This window comes from Pelophylax lessonae, assembly GCF_965119305.1.
Source record: "Pelophylax lessonae genome assembly, chromosome: 13".
NCBI classification, from domain to species: Eukaryota; Metazoa; Chordata; class Amphibia; order Anura; family Ranidae; genus Pelophylax; species Pelophylax lessonae.
The window spans coordinates 42,128,945-42,154,925 of record NC_138780.1 but is presented as its reverse complement, the minus strand read 5'-3'; the positions used below and the strand labels follow the sequence as shown (position 1 = coordinate 42,154,925).

General features: G+C 43.0%; 1 protein-coding gene across 1 annotated transcript in view; it reads right to left on the bottom strand.

The window, feature by feature from the left end:
* Positions 1–25,347, bottom strand: part of LOC309569153 (NACHT, LRR and PYD domains-containing protein 3-like) — a gene marked incomplete at both ends in the record, with an annotated part of 359,259 nt that extends 333,912 nt beyond the window's left edge. The window contains 2 exons of the mRNA XM_082274914.1: positions 18,151–19,858; positions 25,212–25,347. Of these exons, the coding sequence (XP_082131040.1) occupies positions 18,151–19,858; positions 25,212–25,347 (1,844 nt within the window). The remainder of the gene's footprint in view (positions 1–18,150; positions 19,859–25,211) is intronic.
* Positions 25,348–25,981: the final 634 nt, after the last annotated feature.

Sequence of the window (25,981 nt, the reverse complement as noted above, 5' to 3'; positions counted from 1 at the left end):
TCCACAATAGATCTGTAAAGATCTTCAGTGAAAAACAGCTCAAACCAATTAAGGGGATTAAAATCAGCTGTTTCCACTTGAATTCTGGGTTGGGCAGTGAATGGGGAGGAAAGTACAGGCGCTGTAGAATCTGTGGGCTGCCAATTAGGATATTCCAGCGCTTCAGGGAGGGCACTATGGGCTCTATGGGCCTGTCTTTGAATTTGCGGTGGCTGCGGGCCACTACTCATGCTAGCCACTGCACCAGCTTCAACTGCACCTATGGGACTCGCCACGTCACCAAGTGATGCTGCAGTGCTGGTATGTCTAGGTCCAGGGTGTACTAGGCCACTGGTGCTTGCCAGTTCACCAGAAGTGTGAGCGGCACTAGTACTGGCACTCTGCTGCATACGAGAAACATCCGGTTTTTGCATCTTAGCAACTCCAGAATGGGGTCGGGAACACCTGACCTTAGCACGAACCCCTCCGTCGTCGGAACTATCTGTCAGGGAGCCACTTCTCTCTACAGGTTCATATACTGACCCTGATTCTGCCAGTGAGGCTTCCCCATTGCTCTCATCTCACATGGTCAGTATACTGTAGGCCTCTTCACTACTGTATCACCGTTTGGACATTTTAGCAACTAAATTTTCTGGTACATAGTAGGTGAGGTTGAATAAAGACAATAGTCCATGCAGTTCAACCAGTGTAGGTGTGTGTGGCCGTAATCATCTCACATACCCCTGAATGTTCTGATCTTTGAGATGTACGTCTAAGAGTCTTTTGAAAGCCTCCATACTTCCCACAGAAACCACCTCTTGTGGTAGAGAATTCCACAATCTTGTAGCCCAAACAGTACCCCCCACGTTGCCTGAGGTTAAAACGCTTCTCCTCTAATCACATTGTATGCCCTCGAGTCCTCGTGCAATCCCTCCGATTGAATAGCTTTTTTTCTATGCCGAGAACACCATTGAGATATTTATAAATTGCTATCATGTCCCCTCTCAGGCGTCTCTTCTCCAGGGAGAATAAATCAAGCGATTGCAGACGCTCTTCATAATTAAGGCCCTCCAATCCCCTAATTAGTTTAGTTGCCCTTCTCTGGACTCTCTCCAGCTCCAACACATCCCTCCTGAGGACTGGCGACCAGAACTGGACAGAATACTCCAGATGTGGTCGGACCAGAGTTTTATAAAGTGGAAGGATTATAGTCTTATCTCTGGAATACATCCCTTTCTTTATGCATGCTAATATTCTGCTGGCTTTGGCAGCTGCCGCTAGACATTGCATGCTATTGCCTAGTCTATCCTCTACCAAGACTCCCAGATCTTTCTCCATTTTTGATTCTCCCAAGGGTCCCCCCCCTAACGTGTATTGTGCTTTTATGTTTTTCGTCCCCAAGTGCAAAACTTTACACTTCTCCACGTTAAACCTCAATTGCCATGTCGTTACCCACTCTGTTATTTTGTCCAGGTCATTCTATAGGATATCTAAATCATGCTGTGCAGCTATTGCCCTGCCCAATTTTGTGTCATCTGCAAAAACTGATATAGAACTACTGATCCCGTCCTCAATGCTGTTTATGAATAAATTGAACAAGGTTGGTCCCAGGACTGAGCCTTGGGGGACCCCGCTTACCACCTCAGACCAGTCTGAGTATGCGCTGTTTATTACCACCCTTTGGACACGCCCTTTTAGCCAGTTCCGTATCCAAGAGCAAACCCTGCGGTCGATGCCTGCAGACCTTATTTTATAAATTAAGCGCTTGTGGGGAACTGTATCAAACGCCTTAGCGAAATCCAGGTACACCACATCCACTGGTCTCCCCCTATCTAGCTCACAGCTCACCAAATCGTAGAATGTTAAGAGATTGATTTGACAAGAACGCCCATTAGTAAACCCGTGCTGATTACTGCTGATGATGTTGTTGTCTTTAGCAAACTCTACGATATAGTCTCTTATCATCCCCTCCAGAAGTTTATATACTATCGATGTCAGACTAACAGGCCTATAATTTCCCGGGACATGCCTCTGCCCTTTTTTGAATATCGGTATCACGTTAGCTTTCCTCCAATCCCCTGGTACATTTCCTGTCATAATACTGTCAGCAAAGATCAGGAACAGTGGTCTAGATATAATCTTACTGAGTTCTTTGAGTACTCTCGGATGTACGCCATCCGGGCCTGGCGATTTATTTGTGTTAATTTTATCCAGCCTTTCCCTGGTCTTACCCTCTGTTAGCCATAGCAGCAAGTCCTGTGTATTACTAGTAACCATATAGTCGTGGTCAGTGTACCCCTCCTTTTCCTGTGTAAAGACTGACGAGAAAAAAGCGTTCAGCACGGTTGCTTTTTCAGTGTCCTCTGTAACCATCCTCCCATCATCGTTAATTATGTGTGCAATATGCTCTGCCCTCGATTTTTTGCTGTTAATATATTTAAAAAATTTCTTTGGATTCTTTTTACTATCCTCCGCTATTTGTCTCTCAAAGTTGATTTTAGCCATTTTGATTTCGTATTTACTTTTCTTATTTGCCTCCTTGTATTGCTCGAAAGCCGATACTGTGCCCTCTGATTTATATTTCTTGAAGGCCATTTTTTCCCCCTAATAAGTTTTTTAACATTACGGTTTAGCCAGCCAGGTTTGGCTTTGTCTCTTCTAAATGTATTTCCTATAGGAATGCACTGCAAGATGCATGTGTTTAATATGTTCCTAAAGTAGTCCCATTTTTCCTCCGTGGTCAGTGTTCCCAGGGTTTGGTCCCAGTTTACACTTTCCATCATTGAGCACAATTTTGGAAAGTTTGCCCTTCTGAAGTTTAGGGTTCTTTTGCTCCCCACTTGCCTTGTTATATTGTTATTTACGCTAAATGTGATCATCCTGTGATCGCTAGAGCCTAGGTTGTCCTGGACTCCCACCTCCGAGATTAGGTCTGGGTCATTAGTGATCAATAGATCCAGGACTACTTTTTCTCTAGTAGGAGAATCCACCAACTGTGACATGTAGTTGTCCTGTAAGGTTTCCATGAATAGACAGGCCTTCTGTGAGTGTGTAGTCCCATCTTCCCAGTCAATGTCGGGATAATTGAAGTCCCCCAACATGATGACTGATCCCAGTTTTGCCACTTTACCCAACAGTGATATAAATTCCAGCTCTACCTCCTCCTTTTGGTTGGGTTGCCTACAACAAACCCCCACAATTACTTTTCCCTTTTTTTTTTCCCTATGGAGTTCTACCCACACGGATTCTAACTCCTTACTCATCCCTTCCGTAATATCACTCCTCTCTATCACCATTACATTATTCTTGACATAGAGACATACCCCTCCCCCTCTTTTTCCTACCCTGTCCTTCTGGTACACCGAATACCCTTGGATATTGGCCAGCCAGTCATGTGAGGGGTTGAACCAAGTTTCCGTTATTCCCACAAGGTCTATGTCCTCCTCATATACTAACATTTCCAACTCATCCATTTTATTAGCTAGGCTCCTGGCATTAGCATATACCCCTCTTAGTTTTGTAAAAGTTGATCGTGAATAGTGATTATGTTTATTCCTGTTAGGTCTGAGGTTTTCCCGCACAGACCCCCCAGTTGACATTATGGAACTACTGTCGCTGCTGACTCTACTACTGCCTTCTGTCCTTTGCTCCCTCCTGACTCACTCTACTTCTGAGCCCTCCCCCCCGTCTCCTAGTTTAAAAGCTACTCCAACTTGGTGGCCATCGTTCTCCCCAAAAGAGCTGTACCATCCCCATTAAGGTGCAGCCCATCCTTACTAAAGAGCCGGTAGCTGACTGAGAAGTCAGCCCAGTTCTCCAGGAACCCAAACCCCTCCTTCCTACACCAATTCCTCAGCCACTTGTTAAGTTCCCTAAGCTCCTTCTACCTCTCCTGTGTGGTTCGAGGTACCGGCAGTATTTCAGAGAAAACCACCTTGGAGGTCCTATTCCTCAATCTATTCCCTAAGTCCCTGAAATCGGTCTTTAGGATCCTCCACTTTCCTTTTACTTGGTCATTAGTGCCCACATGCACCATGACCGCTGGGTCATCCCCAGCCCTGCCCAATAATCTGTCTACCCGATCCGCGATGTGCTGAACTCGAGCGCCCGGTAAACAACATACTGTCCGGCTACCGCGATCTTTTCGACAGATTGCCCTCTCTGTCCTCTTGATGATTGAGTCCCCAACTACCACAACCTGTCTAACCTTTCCTGAATCTCGGCCCCCCTTCTTCCTGGAGCCGCCACTCCCCTGGCAGCTGGGGGAGGGCACCTGCTCCAGCACTGCCACCCCTGAGCTGATATCCCCCTCAACCTGCAACTTGGCAAATTTGTTAGGGTGTACCAACTCAGGACTGGCTTCCCTGACACTCATCCCTCTACCCTTCCTAACGGTCACCCAACTGCCTACCTCTGATGTCTGCGTCTCCTCTACTCCTCCCTCCTCTATGCTGGCCCCTGCCAGTGCCTGATGGGTAATGTCCAAGTTCCTTTCCAGGTTGTTGATGCTACGCAGTGTTGCCACTATGTTTTCTAGATCCAGGATCTGGGCTTCCAGAGAAACAAGTCGCACACATCTTGCACAGCAGTATTCGCCCTCGATTGGTTCATCAAGGAACGCATACATGGAGCAAGAAGTGCACTGAGTGGCATCCCCAATCCTGTCGGACATTATTACCCACTACTCTATGGGGATAATGGTAATGACCTGCTATTCCTTACCTACACTACCTCTATTTCCCCTGGTACTAAACCTAGGGTACTCTCCAGTCGCTAAGATACTCACCAGTCGCTAAGATACTCACCAGTTGCTAAGATACTTACCAGTCCTCCCAGGCGGTCAGTCGCAGGGCACGGTCAGTCGCAGTGACAGTGAGGTACTGTGAGGTACAGTAGTGTGACTCACAGTTAAAAAAGCACCTGGTTTCGAGGACTATTTTGTCGCTACAAAAAAAACTGCTAGGGCTAGCAGAGATCAGGCCTGACTCTAACGCAGCCGTTTTGTGTGTTTTTTGGAAGTGACAATAATCTATTGAATACTGCACTTGCCTGGGTGGGATGGGCTGGGCGGAGTGGCTAAACGCAGTTGCTGGCAGGAATCAGTGCTGATCGTGCAAACTCTGCATTTTGGGAACACTAAACTATGGGGATGCTAGTATAGTTCTGATCAGATCAGATATTGATCTGTTCAAACACTATACTAGTAAGGGAGGTGTATGTATGTGTATGTGTGTGTGTGTGTGTGTTACTGGCAATCTGTAATTCACTCTGACGCTTAATAACTGGTAAAAAATGTGGTGGGACCCTGACGCTAACTAGCCTAACTAGCGTCACCCGTGACACTAATACAGTGATCGGTAATCACTGTATATAGTGAACACTGTGACAGGGCAGTGAAGGGGTTAACTGGGGGAGATCAATGGGTTAAACCTTTATTAGGGGATAGATTGCGGGTGCCCTAAACCTATTTGGACCTAGCGCAAGCGCAAATTAAGGTCACAAGTGACACTAATACAGTGATCAGTATTTAGCTAATATACTGTATATTAGTGCACGGTGTGATAGGGAGTGAAGGGGTTAACTGGGGGAGATCAAGGGGATAGATGGTGGGTGCCCTAAACCTATTTGGGGGTAGCGCAAGCACAAATTAGGGTCACAAGTGACACTAAATACAGTGATCAGTAAAAGATCTGTATACCACTGTATATAGTGTCCACTGTGAGGGGTTTGGGGGGTTGATCAGGGGTCAAAAGTATGCCTTTGTGTGGTAGTGTCAGTGTAGTGTTGTGGAACTCAACGTTTTAGATGCTTCTTCTTCTTCTCCTTGAACCGAAAGGGTTCCAGGAGGGAAAATTACATCACTTCCCCTGCCTGTGTTTACATTACACAGGCAGGGGACATGATGCCATTGGCCAGAACAGAGGTCAGGGCACGCGGGTGCGCGCCCTGGAGCCGTGAATGTGGGCGACATAGACCTACATTGCTGGACATAGGAGATCCGCAGTGCTGCGGTAGCAGCAACGTAAGCGGTCGTCAAGTGGTTAAGGTATTAAGGTAATCTTCGAACAGTGCAAGGAAGCACCAGTTTCCACACCATGCACACCAGAGGGCCCTTCACCCCACCTTATGGGTATTTTTTTTTTTTTGCCCCTGGTTTTCCCCACGGTCCGATATCCAGGAGCTGTGATCCCGCTGTATATCCTTTGCCAGCCCTACGGGAGTGTTTTCTGGTTTGTTATTTTGGTTTCACCCTTGCTATGGATTTGTTTATGTTCTGTCACCTTTCATCTTTTTGCCTTGGTATTTCTGGGTGGCACCTAACTTCCACGCCTCTTTCCGCTTTGGCAGTTGGAGGCGGGTGGGATCGGCATCACATCTGGTTTCCACCTGCATGGGGAGATTGCGCATGCGCTGTTGATGCGATGACACATGTCGTGTGTTGTTGTGTTCCATGCATGAGCACTAGAACTTTGGCACTGGCATTATGGAGGTGAACCTGCGGCCGCCTCCTTCTGCATTGAGCAGTCTCGTGGTTATTTTCCCACCAATGTGACACTGGGATGGGTGGTTCGGCTATCAAACCAGGCTATGTAAGCCTGCTTGCTCTGGGGGTTGACAATATTGCTCTTGACTTGCTGGGCATCTGCCACCTTCTTTAACCACTTCTGGACCGCCTGCCGCGTATTTGACGTTTAATACCGGCATTATGGCAGCAGATAGCTGCCAAAACCCCGTTATTTCTCTACACGGTGGGCGGTGCTTTTTCACATAAAAGTGGTCCCAGCGGCGGATTTGCTGCAGGATCAGTTTTATGGGCGGCTGGAGAGGTGCTCCCCCTCCCACTGCTTCCCAGTCATTTTCCCCACTTACCGGTGCCGTCGGTAGAAAGGAAAACTAAACGGTCCTTCCGGGTCCCAGGCAGGGAGTTGACTGAGGGCAAGATGGCCCCCACTCGACTCTATGGCCTTGGAGGACCAGAGCGACGTCATAAGTCCAACGGCTTTAAAGATCCAATTTTTTATTAAATGTTTTTACTTAAAAGATTATTATTTTTTTTTTTTTAACTTTTAAGTGTAGATGTGATTAAAGAGGACCTGTCCTGTTTATTTCTATTACAAGGGATATTTACATTCCTTGTAATAGGAATAAAAGTGATACATTTTTTTTTTTAAAGGGACAGTCTAAAAAGAAAAAGGAAAATGAAGAATAAAAAAAAAATGTAAACACCCCGTCCCTCCGAGCTCACGCACAGAAGCCAGCACATACGCAAGTCGCGCCCACATATGTAAACAGTGTTTAAACCACACATGTGAGGTATCACCATGATCATTAGAGCAAGAGCAATAATTCTAGTCCAAACCTCCTCTGTAACTCTAAACTGGTAACTTTTAGAAATTGTTAAGGGGTCGCCTATGGAGATTTTTAAGTACCAATGTTTGTCCCCATTCCACGAGCGTGCACAATTTTGAAGCGTGGCATGTTAGGTATCAATTTACTCAGCGTAACATCATCTTTCATATTATAGAAAAAAATTAGGCTAACTTTACTGTTTTATTATTTTTTAATTCAAAAAAGTGTATTTTTTCCCCCAAAAAATTGCTTTTGTATGAACGCTGCGCAAATACGGTGTGACAAAGTATTGCAATGATCTCTATTTTATTCTCTAGGGTCTCTGCTAAAAAAATAAAAATAAAAAATAATAATAATAATAATGCTGTGGGGGTTCTAAGTAATTTTCTAGCAAAAAATACAGATTTTTAACTTATAGACAACAAGTGTCAGAAATAGGCCTGGTCCTTAGGTGGTTAATCCATACTGCCACATTATTTGGATGTACAACTTCTACATGGTAGACTTTTTATACTATTTGTATATATAGATCTTCATTTTTTGAGACTCACTCCCTAATGTGGGACCCCTACTTTACTCAGTCACTTTTTATTCACTATTTTTACAGCAGTTCTCTCTCTTATGTGGGAGTATTTTGTAGCAACCTACAATCTATCAATTTTTTTTTACTTGCCTCTATTGTTTGAGGGCTTCTGCCTGTTATCACCTTAACTATCGTCACATCCATCCTCCAGGTGTTCTCAGGAGGTCCTTTCATCATCTGAGGGCTCCTGCCTTCAATCACTATTACCCTTGTCACACCCACCCCCCTGGTATTCACTCAAGAGGTCTCTTTTTATCACCCTTCTGGTCCATGTTCTAGGTTTTTTGGATCTTTTTGTTTTTCCAGTTTTTGGAGACTGTCGCCCAATTCTCATGAGACATTTGGGATCCTTCAGTGATTGGCCTTGTTTTTTCCCCCTTCTCACAACTGCTAGATGGGACGGTGTGGTCCAGTTGGCATCTTTTCTCCTGCCCCCCTGTTTTATGCTTGTTGGGGTCATGCTATTAACTTTACTTTTGGAATCTCAAGCCAGTATAAATAGACTTTGGGCATTTTGTTTGAACTGTAAAGTAATCTTTGGAACTTCCCCCTAAAACAAGTGTTTTCTTTTTCTTTTCTTTAACAACCTGGTCTCTGCTTTCAGAAATATGAGTGTCTAATTTCTCCTGAGGAAGCGAGTGTTGTCTAGTGAAACATATCAAGATATTATGTACAAGCATTATCCTGCCCTAGCCCCATGTCAGCACACAATGGGTTAATACCTCCTCTGGAGCCTACAGGACCACCTCTTCCTAGCTATATAAGACAGGCCTTCCCACAACTGAAGTGTTCTTTTTTTGGTCATGCTCCAAGCCACCTGTTGATTGCAGTTGGTAAGTACTTTGTTTGCTGCAAGTATATCCCCACTGCTGAACCTACCCCTCCAGATTCAGCCTCTCCTGGAGTTGGAAGACTCAGTAAACCTTCCTAAAAACTGTGTGCCCTATGTGCCAGACTTCAGGCAAATGATGCTTAAACAGCATTGATATTGTACAGGTGCTCTGCAATGTCGCCTTTGCCTCTCCCTTGGGTTTTTTCCTGTCTTGTATACTTCCAAAGGGAAAATCACATCTAAAGAGATGCAGACCCAGTTACTTTCTTTATTAGAGTCCTGCAAGTGCAGCAGCTGATTGATAATTATACAATCACTCCCATCGACATTCATTCTGCAAATGGACAAACAGCAATTTCTTCAGAATAAGAAAAGGTAGGAATCTGACACAAAGTTTGCTACAATCCTTGCAATGTACATAGATCACCCAAAGGGGAGGGTTTTTTCTAAGGGTCAAAGGAAGGATTCAGGGAAGGCAAAAATATCGCAGCTGTATCAAAATCAATGGATGAAGGATGACCAAGGAGGAGAGGTGAAGGTTAAAAAATACAGGGGCGTGGTCGGAAGCGGACCGGGACGGACGTCTGGTGGAGAGGCTCCTATCTGGCAGAAGTAATCCGGCCTAATCCTCCTCTCTGATCACCCTGACAGCGACATCAACACCACAATCCTCCACACCGGAGCCTAAGGAACCCATCTGTGTGACCATTTTGACTCCGGGAGCGACTTTTGAGGTTGCGGCCTAGTAGGGCTCTGAAGCCGCGGACTCGCCTAATTGCGGCGCCCGCGGCCGCGATACGGGATCCGGGTGAGGCTGCATCCGGGGAGGGCCGCAAACGCCTACAATCGCCTCGGGGGGACCCACAGGCACTCCAGGTACTGTCACTGGACATTTTTGTGCAGTAATACACCGGATTGAAGGTCCGGTATTTCGGCGGCCTAATTGGGCTCCGGAGCCAGGGCCTTTCCTGGAGTAGGCCGTGGCTTCCGGGTTTTGGTGGAGCCGAAGCGCACAGAGACCATCCTTCCCCCTAGGGGCGCCCCAATTGCCCACCCATCCCCACCAGCTTCTCAAAGTAAGGCCCCAACAAATATTACAGCCCCCACAGCATAGCAGTCCGCCATCTTGGCTGCAGAAGGGGACAGAGACACTCAGCAAGTAGCACACCACTAAACAATTCCAGTAATTGCCCCTGGAGACATACTGGTGTAGCTGGCTGTAGTTCCACACACCCGCTATCCCCTCCTTGGAAACCAGAGAAACTTGGCATTATTTGCGTGTAGCGGACATTGTGTAAAACCGGGGCTCACCCACCCGCCCATTTGACACAATAGCACTCAAAAGTCTGTGCACAGCGGAGATGGCCGACTAAAAAGAGAGAGCCGGTCACAGGACAGCTCCCCATCCTCCATGCAGCCACATTTTTAATGTAAGACAACATACAATGGGCAGGATACTTAAGACAGGATCCCAGGGGAAATTACAACGCTCTGGAAAAGTTGTTAGCAGCAAGGGGATCGCCGATATTTTCAAAACCCAGGCTCCCGTGAGGAGGAACAAAGCAGGTTCCAACATGGCGAGGAGACCAACACAGGAGGAAGAAGAAGAATATGATGCAGACTCAATCACCGCATCGGAGGATACGGTGGGAGATTCTCCACACTCTGACAGACAACTCACATTTAAAGACATGACTGTGTTTGCTGCAGACATAACTGCAGACATAAAAAATTCATTTGCCACAGCTATAACTGACCTGAAGGCAGACATACTGAGGATCACTGAACAAATTGCGGTGGGGGAGAGAGCAGGAAAAGGCAGAGATAAGGCTATTAAACGACTTGAGACTGTAGCCACCTCACACTCTGAACATCTTATTGCCATGAATCGTCAACTAGAGGATTTGGACAATCGGGGACGACGTAATAACATCAGGATTAGGGGGATACCTGAATCGGTCAGCGGTGAAAATATCAGACCAGTGTTGACCTCCATTTTTAATAATCTTCTGGAGAGACCCCCAGAGTCCCCGATTGAGTTCGACAGAGCCCACCGTGCGCTCAGACCCAAAGCTCCAGATCCCAACCCTCCGAGAGACATTATATGCTGCCTCTCAAACCACCCAGTTAAAGAAGAAATCCTCTATAAGGCGAGGCAAAATGAAGAGATCTTGTTCAATGAAACGCCTATTCAATTATACCAAGATCTCTCCCCCATCACCCTGAAAAATAGAAGGGCTGTCAGACCTGTGTTGGAAGCATTAAAGGAGAGAAATATCACCTACAGGTGGAAATTCCCCTTTGCGGTCCAGGCGTCATATCAAGGGAAACAATTTTTTCTTCGCACACCAGACGATCTCCCCACATTCTGCGCTAACCTAAATTTGGAGCCAATCTCATTGCCAGACTGGTATGCAGAATTTATGTTGCCCACATCCATGAGCGACACACACGAAGCCTCATGTTCAACATCAATGAGGTCACCTGCAACTAAAATTGGAGGAAAGAAATCTAAAGGCAGAGATCCTCACAACGCCTTCTCCTCACCTCCTAAAACCCCCAGACCCAAAGATCACACTTGATCCTGCTCACTCAAGTTGAAAAAGACTGCAAGTCTCTTCCTTTTTTTCTTTTTGTTTTGTTTTTTGGTTCTGCTCAATTGCTTTCAAGTTTTTTTTTTTTTTGTGTGTAGATTGATGTTTGAACATCTGTTCAGTAGATGGTGCTAGACCCACAGAAACAATGGGTAGATGTACTGTTCTCCTATGTCCACGGGTCATTGTCAACATACAGGTTACCACTTCTTGAAGGTGGAAATAAACACAGACACAAGAGACCAACCGGCTCAATGATGCTTAGTTTCCACATTATCTATGAAAATAGGATTGCTCTCATGCAAGCCCTGATTGACTGACTATTGTGAAAGGTTCCTACGCACAGGGATTTGCCTTTATGAGGAATTCACTATAATATCGTACAAGACATTACCACTTTTCATTAATGGAATTCTCTTCATGCTACGGTTCGCAATACTTTAGTTCACCACAAGTTACCGATATTGTGCAGTTGATTTCAATCTCAGGAGTCTCAGATATACTGAGTCATTAGAATGACATACCTACCCATGTTTTCTCGCAATGACATATCTCATGTTGTCAATACTTGATTTAATTAATCTCGCCCCATAACGGGTTTGTTTTCCTTTTCTTTTTTGTCCTTCTATCTCCCTACCTCCGAGATAGTTTGGGTTGCAGCAAAAAGAGACAGCTACACTGGGACTTCCACAGAGGACCGTTATTGAAACACCTACCGGGTTATATTCCTGGGTCTACTCCAAGGTACTGTAACTAACTTCTTATAGCATCCACGCGGAACTATGAGGATCAAGAAAAAGAAAAAAAGGGAAAAAATCTATCCATCCTTTCTCCCTCTTTCAAAAGGTTTGATTCATCCAATGTAGTGGTTTATGTGACTCAATAGTTAATGCTATCCTGCTATTGGGGATGTGGAGGCGGGGGTCCCCTAATTCTCGGGGTGACGTTTGCCCCTATTTTCTCCAAAAATGTTGAAAAGTTCTTAGACCCATATCACAGCAATTGTTACGTGATAAACATGCTAACAGTTCAAGGAGTCATAATCTACTTCACAGTACCTCTTTAATTTTCATTGGCCTTTGAGGGGAGAGGAGAAAAAAAAAAAAGGGAAAGAGGAAAAGTTATTTTTTATTATATTTTATTATTAAATTTTTTTTTTTTTTTGTGTCCTTGGGCGCTATTGCCGAACCCAGGGATACATTGGTTATTCACCAAATGTACCATATCTTGCAGTCCTTTTATTCATTGCCTATTGTTATATATTGAATTTAGGCTTACGTTAAATCTTTTTTTTTTCCTGTTTGTTTAATAATGGATGGGGAGTTGTCCGGCTTCAGACTGGCGTGTTGTCCGTACTTTGTTCAAATTTTTACGACTTCTCACCGGACAGGCCGGACTGTACTCCTTCCACTCACCCCCCAGTAGGGAATATTATTCATAATTCATTTAAAGTTAAATAATTCTTTGATTTGTACCTAATCTTGATTCTCACCTTCACGGTCTGTTGATCATCGTGTTGGTGATACTACTTACTTGTCTATTCTTCCTTCCTCCTTCTCTTCTCTCTTCTCTTTGCCTTTTCTCTTCCACCCTTTCCCCCCCCCCCTCATTGTCCGTGTCCAATACCCCTTTGTCCCCTGACTAACCATGGCTTATTCGCAGCTGGGAAAGAATCCCCTGATAATTTCCCATAATGTGAACGGCCTTAATATTCCAGAAAAGAGGAGGAAATTGTTATATGAACTACGAAAATCAAAAGCTCAAATTGTGTTTTTACAAGAGACACATTTCAAGGGACCCAAGATCCCTACCCTGATTGACAAAAACTACACTAAAATATATGAGGCATCTAGTACCATCACTAAGACCAAAGGAGTCGCTATTTTATTACACAAATCTGCACCCTTTGTAGTTGAAAAACAACACTCAGATCCAGAGGGCAGGTTTCTGTTCCTCTCTGGTACATTATTCGGACGTCCAACCACGCTAGCAAATGTATATTTCCCAAATAAAGCACATGTGTCCTTTTGCTCAAGAATTATTGATGAATTAAAAAGCTTTGCCAGAGGATGTATTATTTTAGGGGGAGACTTCAATGTCCCCCTAAATCCCCTTCAGGACACATCTTCAGGTCATTCATGTATTAAATACCAATCACTGAAAAAAATCAAAAATGCACTAAGATCACTGAACTTGGTGGATGCCTGGAGATCGCTACACCCGGCTGACAGGGATTTCACTTTCTACTCGGCATCGCACAATAGATACACGAGAATAGATCATCTGCTCATTACCCAGAGGGACCTTCCCAACCTTACGGACGCTAACATCGGGATCATCTCTTCATCTGACCACGCTCCGATATCACTCTCTCTCTCCTCAACCACACATTGTAAACCAGTATTCAATTGGAGGCTAAACCCCTCTCTTTTAATAGACGCTAAAATACAAAGTGAAATCCAAACTACAATAACAAATTATTTCAATGAAAACAAATCCTCTGATATCTCCCCCATGATCCTGTGGGAGGCCCACAAATGTGTGGTGAGAGGTGAATTCATTAAGTGCGGGGCCAGGAGAAAGAGAGAGAAGGAGCAACAGGTCCAAGATTTGATCACAAAAATTTCGACTCTTGAGGCTCAACATAAAATGTCATTAACCAAAGAACACCACCAAGAACTATTATCTCTTAGGAAATCATTGTCCGAAATCCTAAACAACAAAATAAAAAGATCACTTTTTTTTAAAAAGGCAATATACTACGAATTTGGGGATAAGGGAAGCAAGTACCTAGCAAGGGCATTAAAGGACGCGCATACCTCTACACACATTATGTCACTCAAAGACAAATCTAATAGATTAACACATGACCCAAGAAAGATAGCGGAATCCTTTCGATCTTTCTATGAGAAGCTTTACAACTTGCCCCCTCAGAATAGACCCAGCGACCTCATAGGTCCCAGACATTCAATTATGAAACAGTATATCATTGACAGTGGCCTTCCTCAGATTTCAGATGGAGATGTGGAGGCATTAGAAAAGGAAATTTCCCCAGAAGAAACCAAATTGGCAATTCTAGATCTTAAAAATGGGAAGAGTCCTGGTCCAGATGGACTAACGTCCCAATATTACAAGATGTTTGAAACCTATTTAACAGATCCCCTTACAAACGCACTAAACATACTAACCAAACAGCATAAACCATCTCAGGATTTTCTTACTGCTCACATCACAGTGATTCCGAAAGCGGATAAAGATCCGACTACCTGCGCCAGCTATAGACCGATTTCCCTACTAAATCTTGATGTGAAGCTGTTAGCAAAAATCTTGGCAAATAGGTTAAGACCACTATTACAACAAGTTATAGGCCCCGAACAAGTAGGCTTCATGCCAGGCCGTGAGGCTAGGGATAATACTATCAGATCCCTGAATTTAATACACGGAGCCCACAATTTAGGAATTGAAGGTCTGTTAATCTCAACCGACGCCGAAAAGGCTTTCGATAGAGTGGCCTGGGACTACATGTTGATGATTTGTGAACATATAGGACTGAAAAGTAGTATGATATCTTGGATAAAATCCCTCTACTCTAATCCCACAGCCAAAGTTAAGGTGAACAACATCCTTTCCGCCCCTATCCATCTAAAGAATGGAACTAGACAAGGCTGCCCTCTGTCACCCATCCTCTTTATATTGGCGTTAGAACCATTAATTAGACATATCAACGGGGACACAGATGTGCATGGCTTCGGCATTAAAGAAAGAGAATTCAAAGTTTCTGCTTATGCGGACGATCTCCTCTTCTATATATCACAACCGCATATCTCCATTCCAAAATTGAACTTACATTTCCGCACCTTCAGATACATATCAAACTTTAAAATCAACCATTCCAAATCGGAAGCCATGGACGTCTCACTCCCCGATAAAGTAAAACAATTAACTAAATCTAATTGCCCCTACAAATGGGATTCGACCTCACTTAAATACCTAGGAATCAAACTTACCCCAACTCTAGATGCCCTCTATGAGGCCAATTTTATCCCAATCCTGAAACACATCACTAATGACCTGAGTAAATGGGATGTTAAACATTTCTCGTGGTTCGGCAGAGCAGCCATCCTAAAGATGGTCATATTGCCTAGACTACTTTATTTATTTCACGCTTTACCCATCACAATACCTCCCTCCTTTTTCAGGAAACTAACGACTATTCAAAGAAAATTCATATGGGCTAACAAAAGACCCAAGATACAACTAAAATATATGCAATTACCCAAGATCAATGGAGGCATAGGGGTCCCGGATTATTATAAATATTACCAAGCCACTCACCTTACCAGAGCGATTGACTGGCACTGCCATTCAACTCAAAAGGACTGGGTGGCCATGGAGAGGCACTGCTCCCGGTATCTGACCCAGTTCCTGCTTTGGACAGACCCTCACAACTTCCCTTCTGAAGTTAAACACCACCCCCTAATCAACACCACCCTTACCATCTATCACAAGCTAGCGAAATCATATAACTTATCCACCAACCCAAGCCCTCTGACCCCGGTTTCCCACAACCCAGACTTTGTTCCGGGTCTTAATATAAAGTGCTCTGCTGACCACCCTTTGCTCATTAAACATTGCATTCGTGATCAAAAAATCCTATCTCTTCACGAACTAAACAACCTAAAACCCCAAAACATCTCATTGAACCAGTGGAACTATATCCAGCTGCACAGCTTTGTTCTAAATAACAAAAAGAAAACTTTGTGGGCTAGACAACTAACTGCTTTTGAGAGGATATGTGAGAGACAGTCTCCAATATCGAAAACGACATCGATGACCTACCAGTGGCTTATAGCCCCGTCGCCGAATTTTGACGACAAATATAAGAAATTATGGGAACTCGAGTTATCACGCAAAATCTCTGATAGGGAATGGGAGAAAGCCTGTGTATTCACTCATAGATGCTCCCTGAGCACAAAAACTCAAGAAACGTCATTTAAAATCCGCACGCAATGGTACATAACACCAGCGAAAATGAAGACGTGGTCCCCACAGAACTCTGGAAGGTGTTGGAGATGCCTAGCTCACACAGGCACATTTCTGCATATTTGGTGGAATTGTGACATAATCAAAACCTTTTGGAACAAGGTTGTGCTTCTGATCAAACATATCACTGGTTCTACCATAGAATTTAATGCAGCAAGCTGTTTATTACACATCAATAAACTCTCCTATAGGTCATATAAAAAGTCTCTAACGAGACATCTACTCAATGCGGCCAAATCCCTTATACCTCTACACTGGAATTCCAAATCCGTTCCCTCGACTAAGAATTGGGTAGACAAGGTTACTTCCACATATGAGATGGAGGAAACTCTAGCCATCAAAAAAGAAAATAGCGGACCCTTCCATGACATGTGGAGACCATGGTTGATTTTTACTCTTTCTTCGGATTTCAAAAAAATGATTGAAGATTAGCAATCTCGCAATTAACCCTCACATTCCACCTGGACCTTTTAGTATACGCTTCTACAATGAGCCACCTGATCAAGTACCACTTATCAATAGTACTCCATTACCCCCCCCCCTCCCTTCCCCTTACATTTCCTTCTCCTTCTCTTTCTTTTTTACTCGTCTTCTTTAATTCCTATCTTCGCTTCCTTCCCTGCCCTCTAGTGGCCTTCTTTGAGACAGGCATATGACTTTGGTCCTGTCTCATCTGAGGGTGGGTATCTAGGTTAGATGCCCACTTTATACCTCAGGAGCTGACTTAGATGTTTAATGTTGTTGCACTAACTTTTGATCCAACATTATATGATGTTGTAATTTATGTACATGTTGTACAGTTGTACCAATATGTCATACTGCCATTGTTAATACTGTACATGTTTATTATTGCGATTCAATAAAGCTTTTATTGAGAAAAAAAAAAAAAAAAAATACACGGATCCATCAAAGTGTAAGGCAAAAAAACAAGCGGAGCGCCTCTAAGTGCAATACGTTTAATGAAGAAATAAACATACAGTGTGAAGTAACTCACTAGATAAAAGGAAGTGAAGGCTCAAAAGCAACGTCCTGGGGTCAAGCTGTCCAATAGCTGATGCCGAGAGAGAAGAAGTCAAGATGGTACTATCCGGTGGATGGGATGGCGGGGAGATGCCGGCTCTTGCTTCCCCGGGACCGGACTCTCGAGGCAGGCTGTGACTCAGCGTCGACCGTGTGACGTAGGCAGGGTCAGGGTGCACACGACGCGTTTCAGAGCGTGCGCCAAGCTCGTGGGGAGCATGCGTGCTCTTTCCTCAGGTGTAGATCGATCTACACCTGTAAGTTTTTATTACTGTCTGTCCCCCAGTAGGGAGATTCACACTCTCTATATGTCCTGTTAACTGTTATCACTAAGTGCAAGTGAAAAAAAAAAAAAAAATGGGTTGTCGCCAGTACATGGAAAAGAGGAGAAATCTTCCAATAGGGACACTAGTTCTGGTGACAACCAGGGATTAATTCACTTTGGAGGAATTTCCACTTACTTTCTATTTTGTCTATAGGACAGGAAGTGAAGGGAAGTCTCCCCAATGGGACACTAATGACAAAAACTGACAGAGGTTATAACCTTCTCTTACTCTACCCAAGATGAAAAGAAAAGGTTTTGCCTTCAATTCTACTTTACGTCTTATCTGATGTATTCACATAAATAGATATGTACAGTCTGCATACAACAGGAAATAAATCACACCAATAATTAATAATTTAACTGGAAAAACACTTGAAAATAACAATTTATTACAGCAATGTGATTAATAAGATTTTATATTTACCTCAAACTCTTGATGGTGTGTAGCACCGGTATAAATTTCCTCAATCCTTCACTTGGAATTCTACATGAATCGAGAGACACTTCTTCTGTTTTTATGCAGGATTGAAGGATAAAAGACAGCACAGAGCAGTCCAGAGGGCTGAGGGGGACCCTAGAAAAGACAAATTTGTTTGATCCAATACATTGTGACACCAGAGCCTTATTCCTGCTCTCGTAGAGATAGTAGAATACATTGAGAAGCTTTCTCTTTTCTTTAAAATTATAAAATCTTTGTTTTGTGATTTTCTTCTGGATCCAGGTGATGACATGTCTGGCAGCCTGAGTAGACAATTCTCCCACATGAGACTTTAACATGGATCTAGTAGAAGAGTCTGAGAGACCAGACAGAAAACGAAGGAATATTTCAGCACGGCCATCTTTGTAAGATTCAGCCTCATCAAGTGTTTTCTGTAATCTGTCAGGATAATAGTTAATAAAATGGACTAAAGCAGCAAAAAACTCCTGAAGAGTGAGATGTAAGAAGGTGTAATCCACGTTCGGAGGCTGACCAGATTCCATCATGAAAGATGAAAAGAGATGATTATCATTTCTCACACTGAATGACTCCAGATAACGCTCATCAAATACAATCATGTGATTCATGACTCCATGTTCTGCCATCCACCCAATAGATGTCAGCAGTTCCCGAGCAGTATGAACACCTTCTTTATTCTGGCTGTGATTGGCCAGAATGTTGGAGACAAAAGTCACAAAGAGTTGTGTCACTGTTTTGGGTAATGATGTCATCAGCTGATCAGTGATTGTTGGTTGGGATCTGAAGCAGATTGATAACACTGTACAGATGATCCAGCAGTATGATGGGATATAACAGAAAGTGTACAGCGTGTCATTCTCCTGTACATAATGAAAAGCCTTTTCTGATAATTCCTCATTTCCAAAGAAATTATTAAAGAAGATCAGTCTGTCTTCATGGAGAAATCCCATGATCTCAGCTATTCTCTGGAAAACACAGGTATCAACTGATGTTAGTCTGGTTGGGCGGCTGGTTATCAGTACAGAGGAACCCTTAAGAAGACTCTGCCTCACCAAACTGACCACAATCTCACCAAAATGTGTTCTCTGTTTTGGATTGGACAGTTTACTTGATCTGAAATCCATTTGGTGAATACTCTCATCTAATCCATCAAATACAAACAGAAGTCTCTCTGGATCTTGTAAAATATCTTCAATTTGGCTCCCCATATGTGGATATTGATGAAGAATCATCTCCTCCAAACTGACCTCTCCCAGTCTATTAAGGTCCCGGAATCTGAAGAAGAAGAGAAAGGCAAATCTCTGGTAGTGTTTTCCGGTCACCCAGTCATAGACAAACTTCTGCATCAGTGTGGTCTTCCCTATTCCTGGCACTCCGCTCACCATTACTGCATGTGGAACACAATGTGACTGGTGGTTCCATCGGAACAGTCTGTTGGGGGAAATGTGCTCCAGTCCAGTCTGTGTTTTCTTCAAGCATTCCTCATGTTTTACCCCAGTCTGTATTAGCTCATTCTGGGGACGCTGCCTGAACTGATCAGTGGAGACTACAATCAGCTTCACATAACGCTCATTGATGAGGAATTTTTGTGGTTCCAGGGTAGTTCCCGGAGGTTTATGTTCCACTACAATCTCAGTCTTCTCCATCAGATGTTGTTTGTGCTTTTCTTGAATATCTGGGAATATAATGGAAATATTTTATGATTTAAGTTAAAGCAGAACAGGAGAATGTTGATATTTTCATCTGTAGTGTTCATAACATTAACATACTTTTATCATTACTACATTTTAATTTAAAATGCGGGTGATACAGGTTACTATGTGTGGTCATCCATATTACTTGAGAAAAGAGATTTTTTTTCTCAGCAATGTACACACTTCTCCACATTTTATCCTTTTAAAGACATTGCAAGTGCAGAAAATACCCGATACACTTGTATCCTAAATAAAACTCTTATGACAGATAACACACAGCTCTAGACAGTTTAGGTTTGATTTACTCTATTACAAAATACGGTATATCCCCTCCCCTTATCTCTTAACATAGTGTAGCACTGCCCCATAGGGCACTGCTGAAGAATGACAATTTTGGATTCCCCTGGGTTACCCATAGCAACTGCTTGCAGAAATCTTAATACTTTATGTTTTTGGCTTAGTCAATGATCCATCTAGGGTTGTTGTTTTTTTTGTTTTATTTATATTTGGATAGAAGAACGGATGAGTGGGATACTCCAATTGTTAACTATTCAATCTTCAGAGGACTTCTAACTTGAGAATGCGGCAAGGCCGCTATTTCATCCTGCCACTTGAATAAAAAATTAGGTAATTGTTCCTATTTGTGTTTCTCTTCAGTGTACTCTACTAGTACTCCCTTTCACTGTGCTAGCTGACATCCGTCCACTGACTCTACACTCCGGAGTGGTCCCCTTCCTGGGCAGACCCCTGGGCAAGATCCTCTGTACTCACGATACTGTTTTTTCCAGAGTCTTGCAGTGCCCCAACTCCTCCAGTCAGCCACAATCCTTCTGGGACTTTGCTTCCCGCCAAAAAACCTCTACCTCTTGTGCCCATGGATTTTTATACCCTGCACCATAATACCCCGAGACCAACTGTCTATGCCAATCTCTGGGGCAGTACCAAAAGCATGTGAGACATTGGTTAGGTTTCATACAGCATCCTACTGTATGTGCCTCCCTATTGGATCAGTTGAGGACACTCCCTAAGACCAGATGAAGCACACTAAGCAGACCTAACTCACAGATCCTGCTCTCTGTTAAGCAGAGAACAAATGTAGATTTTGCCTGCTGCTCCTCTGATAGGCAGACAGAGCCAAAACTATACTCACTACCTAGCACCTATCTAGGAGGGTGCTACAATAGCAGGGGGATATATTCCAAGGGAAGAGCTGAGAGGGCTGATTAGACTCTATGAAGTAACACAGGCAGGGTGCACAGGACACTTGCAGGATCAATTAGTACTTTTGCACTTATCCAACAGTGTTGCCAACCACCAATATTTTTACTGTAAAAAACACACGCAGGTAAGAGGGAGAATCTGCTGCTGCTGCTCAAAAAAGGTACTTTTTTAATCAAGCAAAATATTATATTATTATGCTATATAATATTTATCTATTTAATTCGAAATTACTGGTTTAAAGGATAACTTTAAACTTTAGTAATTTGTTCGTTAAGCCACCTGCTTCAGTACAGTTTTTGAAAATATAGTAAATTACCTTAAAAACAATGTATAATAATTATTTGTATATTACTTATGGTAATTGACCACTTGCCACCCAGGACAATTCTGACACTTCTCTCTTACATGGAAAAATCATTATTTTATTTGCTAAAAAATTACCCCCAAACATTATATAGATTTTTTTTTTTAGTTGGACGGTTTCATCGTTTTACCATTTGTTTTAAACCTGCATTTTACCTTTTAGTAAATAAGCCTGAACCCTTCTTTGTTTACTTGTTTCTTACTGAATATTACTGTTATATTTCTGGCTTCAGAAAGTAAAGAAACATGTTTTATTTTTTCTACAATCTTTTTTGTCATCTTTGCTAGTAATATGGTTTCCAGCATCAACAAATAGGGTGACTGAAAAACATCTTAAAAGGGACAGCGTTTGTAAATATTTTTGTTAAAAGGAGTATAACTAGTAGAACTGCAATCACCTACATAATGAGAATCAAATATGATACTTGTGTAGAAGGTTTTCTAGGCATTGAGCCTGATGTGGGTCTGCCATTGTTACCGGTTACCTCTCCAGCCCATGTGAGCTGTGACCCTGGGTGTGAGAACTGAGACATTGACAACTCCGGCAACTTTGTTTTGTGGTTTTATTGTATTTAAGGGGATGGGAGAAGGAAATGAGTGGGATACTCCTTTTAGGCTCAACTAAATACAATTTGGGGCTTTATCCAGAAAATGTTTGTTAACGCTGCCTTGACGCCAGCCGAAGCTAGCCAGCGCTCACTGACGCCTTGTAACACACTGCAACTTGAAAGAAATAAGAAAGAAATATACAGAGTATATTACCCGTGCCAAAGGGGACCAATAAAGGTGTTAAAGACCTAGTGGTGATAGTGACAATAAATAAATAAATTAAATGAATAAATTATTAAAGTGAATAAATTAAGTTGCAGCTGCTATAGTAAGGTGCTAGTGCTGATATTGAGTTGAAGTAATCAAGGTAGGTTGATTACCTATAGCGCTTGCTAGAATGTGTCAACCAAGTGATATATGTAAAATATAACAATATAAAACACTCTAAAATTAATAGCAAATATATGGTATAAATACTGTGCTTATTGATAAGGGAATTGAAAAAAATGTGATATTACTCAATAGCTGAAATTCATGTGCAAAAACATATAATAAATAATTGATATACAGTCCATATTATGGAAGCATCCACCAAAAAAAGTGACTTCTAGGTGAAAAACAGTCCAAAAAATTTGTAGATAAATAATAAAGTGCAGGTGCTTCTTACTCTTCCCAGGTTTCCCTTCACCGTAGATTATAGGTAAATTTCAAACTCACCAGAAAATGTGGGTCCTATATGCCTTACGGCATTAAGACCAACCGCACTTTAGGAGACACTCTCCAGGTCCAGGTGCGTCCCCCCCTGCGGGTGAAGATATCCCTCTGCAGTACCACTTCCACTGCTAACCGTCTCCAAACTGGCTGTATCTCCTCAGAGAACAAACCGATAACTCCTTCTTGGGTATGATAATCCTCCCGTTTGGTCACCTCCAGCCACGGGTGTATATTAAAGGAATAAAAAAAACGGATAGTGCAGTACTGTTGCAAAAATGGTTTTAATATTGCACACAACCCTGGTCACTCCACACAAATACAATCCCAAAGGTGATAAAAACAGGTGTAAAATATTAAAAAGCATCAAAGGAAGGTAGAAAACATCAAATGGTGAGGCAAATCGTGGGTAAAACACATAAAACCGAGCAAAAACGCCATCATACGCTTGGGCTGCAAGTGGAGAGCGGTAGTTCCGGCTTGCATTCCACTAAGCCCGTATGACGTCACGACGTGCGTTCCATCTAACGCGTTTCATCATTGGCTAGACGTCTTCAGAGGTGGAGTCACACGTCCGGCCCAGATCTTTTATATTGGAGCTGCTGCTCTTCACTCCGCCCCTTTCATTTACCCGGAAATAAGCGCACATCCGTGTCCCCATCCTATAATTGGACATGGATGTGCTTAAATCATTACTGTTATTGCAATTTTTTTTCCACAAAAAAACTATCCACGTTTCAAATATAACTTACTGCATTACTCTGTGGTTCAATATACACCATAATACCAGTTGATTCAAATAATCATACATCATAGATCCGGATGTACAGGAATATAATATAATTATTCATGGAGTAACTGCTTAAGGTTAAACCCAAGTTTATAGTTTACCATAGTTATATTGGCGTTTCATCATTGGCTAGACATCTTCAGAGGTGGAGTCACACGTCCGGGCCAGATCTTTTATATTGGAGCTGCTGCTCTTCACTCCGCCCCTTTCATTTACCCGGAAATAAGCGCACATCCGTGTCCCCATCCTATTATTGGACATGGATGTGCTTAAATCGTTACTGTTATTGCAATTTTTGTTCCACAAAAAAACTATCCACGTTTCAAATATAACTTACTGCATTACTCTGTGGTTTAATATACACCATAATACCAGTTGATTCAAATAATCATACATCATAGATCCGGATGTACAGGAATATAATATAATTATTCATGGAGTAACTGCTTAAGGTTAAACCCAAGTTTATAGTTTACCATAGTTATATTGAATTAATTTATATATAAAATATGTGCTATTAATTATATTAAAAATACTTTATTGGTTATAATTAAAATCCCTATTAAATAAATATATTTAAAATTTTATATAAATGGATACCTTTCCAGGGGTTATGTGATAAATTAATAAAAATAATAATATTTAAATAGATATAGTTGTAAATTACGCTGTGGACATACAATGGTTAAATATATTAAATATATAGTATATTAAAAATATTCAATTAAATAATTTTATTTTTTAATAAATTGTGGTGTTGTCACATGTGGTGTTGATTGAATATATATACGTATTTCTACTATCGGTATGAAATTAATGATAATACTGATAGAAAGGACAGGGGCGTGACCGGAAGCCGAGCGGGACAAACGTGCCAGATGAGAGCTACGACATCACCGCTCTCAATCGCCTTCAATCCTCCTTCATCTCCCCTCTTTACGGGTCACAAACACCTTTGGGAGACCCATCTGAACCCCCAGGACTGATATTGGCCATTATTTAAAAGAAAAAGCTCGGTCTGAAGGATCATTTTTTTGAGGCCTACTCATACACCGAAGCCGCGGCCTTTCCTAGAGCGGACCGCAGCCGTGATCGCGCTCATCAGGTTCCGGTAAGGCCGAAGCTCACAGGGGTCATCCCGGGTGCCCCTTCACTTATTCATCCCCTCCTGCTCCCCACAAAAAGGCCCCCAATAACACTTAGAGCTCCCCTCAGCACAGCCGGCCGCCATCTTGGCTGCAAAAGGGGACAGAGACATTCAGCAGGTAGCACACCATTCAGCAGGCAGCACACCACTCACCCTGTCCAGCAATCGCCCCTAAATAAATTCTAGTTCTGCTGGCTGCAATCTGCACATCCGCTAGCCCCTCTCTGGCATCACTAAAAGTTTTGCACTAGTTGCACATGGCGGGGAATATGTAAAGAGGGGGCTCCCCCACCCGTCCACCTGATACAGCAGCATTTGAGGCAGCCCTAAAAAAGCTTCAACATGGGAAAAGGGGATAGATCCTCATCCTCAACCCGCTCTCGCTCTCCACGAGATCAAGAACAGCGTTCAGGGATCCAGGTTCCGGACATGTTTAAAAAACAGACAGGAGAAACTGTACATGTAGCAGCACAGGCCGCTCCCAACTGCATGCAGGTGAAAGAGGCACACACACCACAGGCACCAAGAACCCCTTCTTCTGGTGACCTCTCACCCTGTCCTCTTGCCCAGAATGTGCGCACAGATATGCCTGGCCATGCTTCATCCTCACATTGTGTATCACTGCAAGATCTTAAAGCCGTAGCAGACGACATTAAATCTACCCTTTCAGCTACCTTTTCAGCTGCCATTGCTGACCTTAAGAGAGAGATGCATAACATTACTGATAGACTGGAAGAGGTAGAAGAAATTACTGACAGGCAAGATGCAGATATACTGAGTGCACAGAGAGAGATATCTGATCATTCCTCCCAGATCAGAGACCTCCATAGACATCTAGAGGATCTTGAGAACAGAGGTTGTCGAAACAACATCCGCATTTGCGGACTCCCCGAATCAATAGAACCTGCCCAACTGACTCAAACTGCCCTCACAATCTTTAATGACCTGCTGGGGAGACCACCCGATACCCCAATAGAAATAGAGCGGCTCCACAGAGCCCTGAGACCTAAAGGAAGGGACTCGGATCCTCCAAGGGACATTATTGGCTGTCTAGCACAATTTAAATTAAAAGAGGAGATCCTCCATAACGCCAGGATAAGAGGTCGCATACTTTATCAGAGCACTGAGGTAAAACTATTCCAAGACCTCTCCCCAATCACCTTGCAAAAGCGCAAAGATTTACGTCCATTATTGAACATCTTGAGAGAAAGGGAAATTCCCTATAAATGGAAATTTCCGTTTTGTCTGTTTGCCGGCTCCAGGGGTCGCTTTGCCTCACTCAGACATCCTGAAGATACTGTGACCTTTTGCAATTCTCTGGGC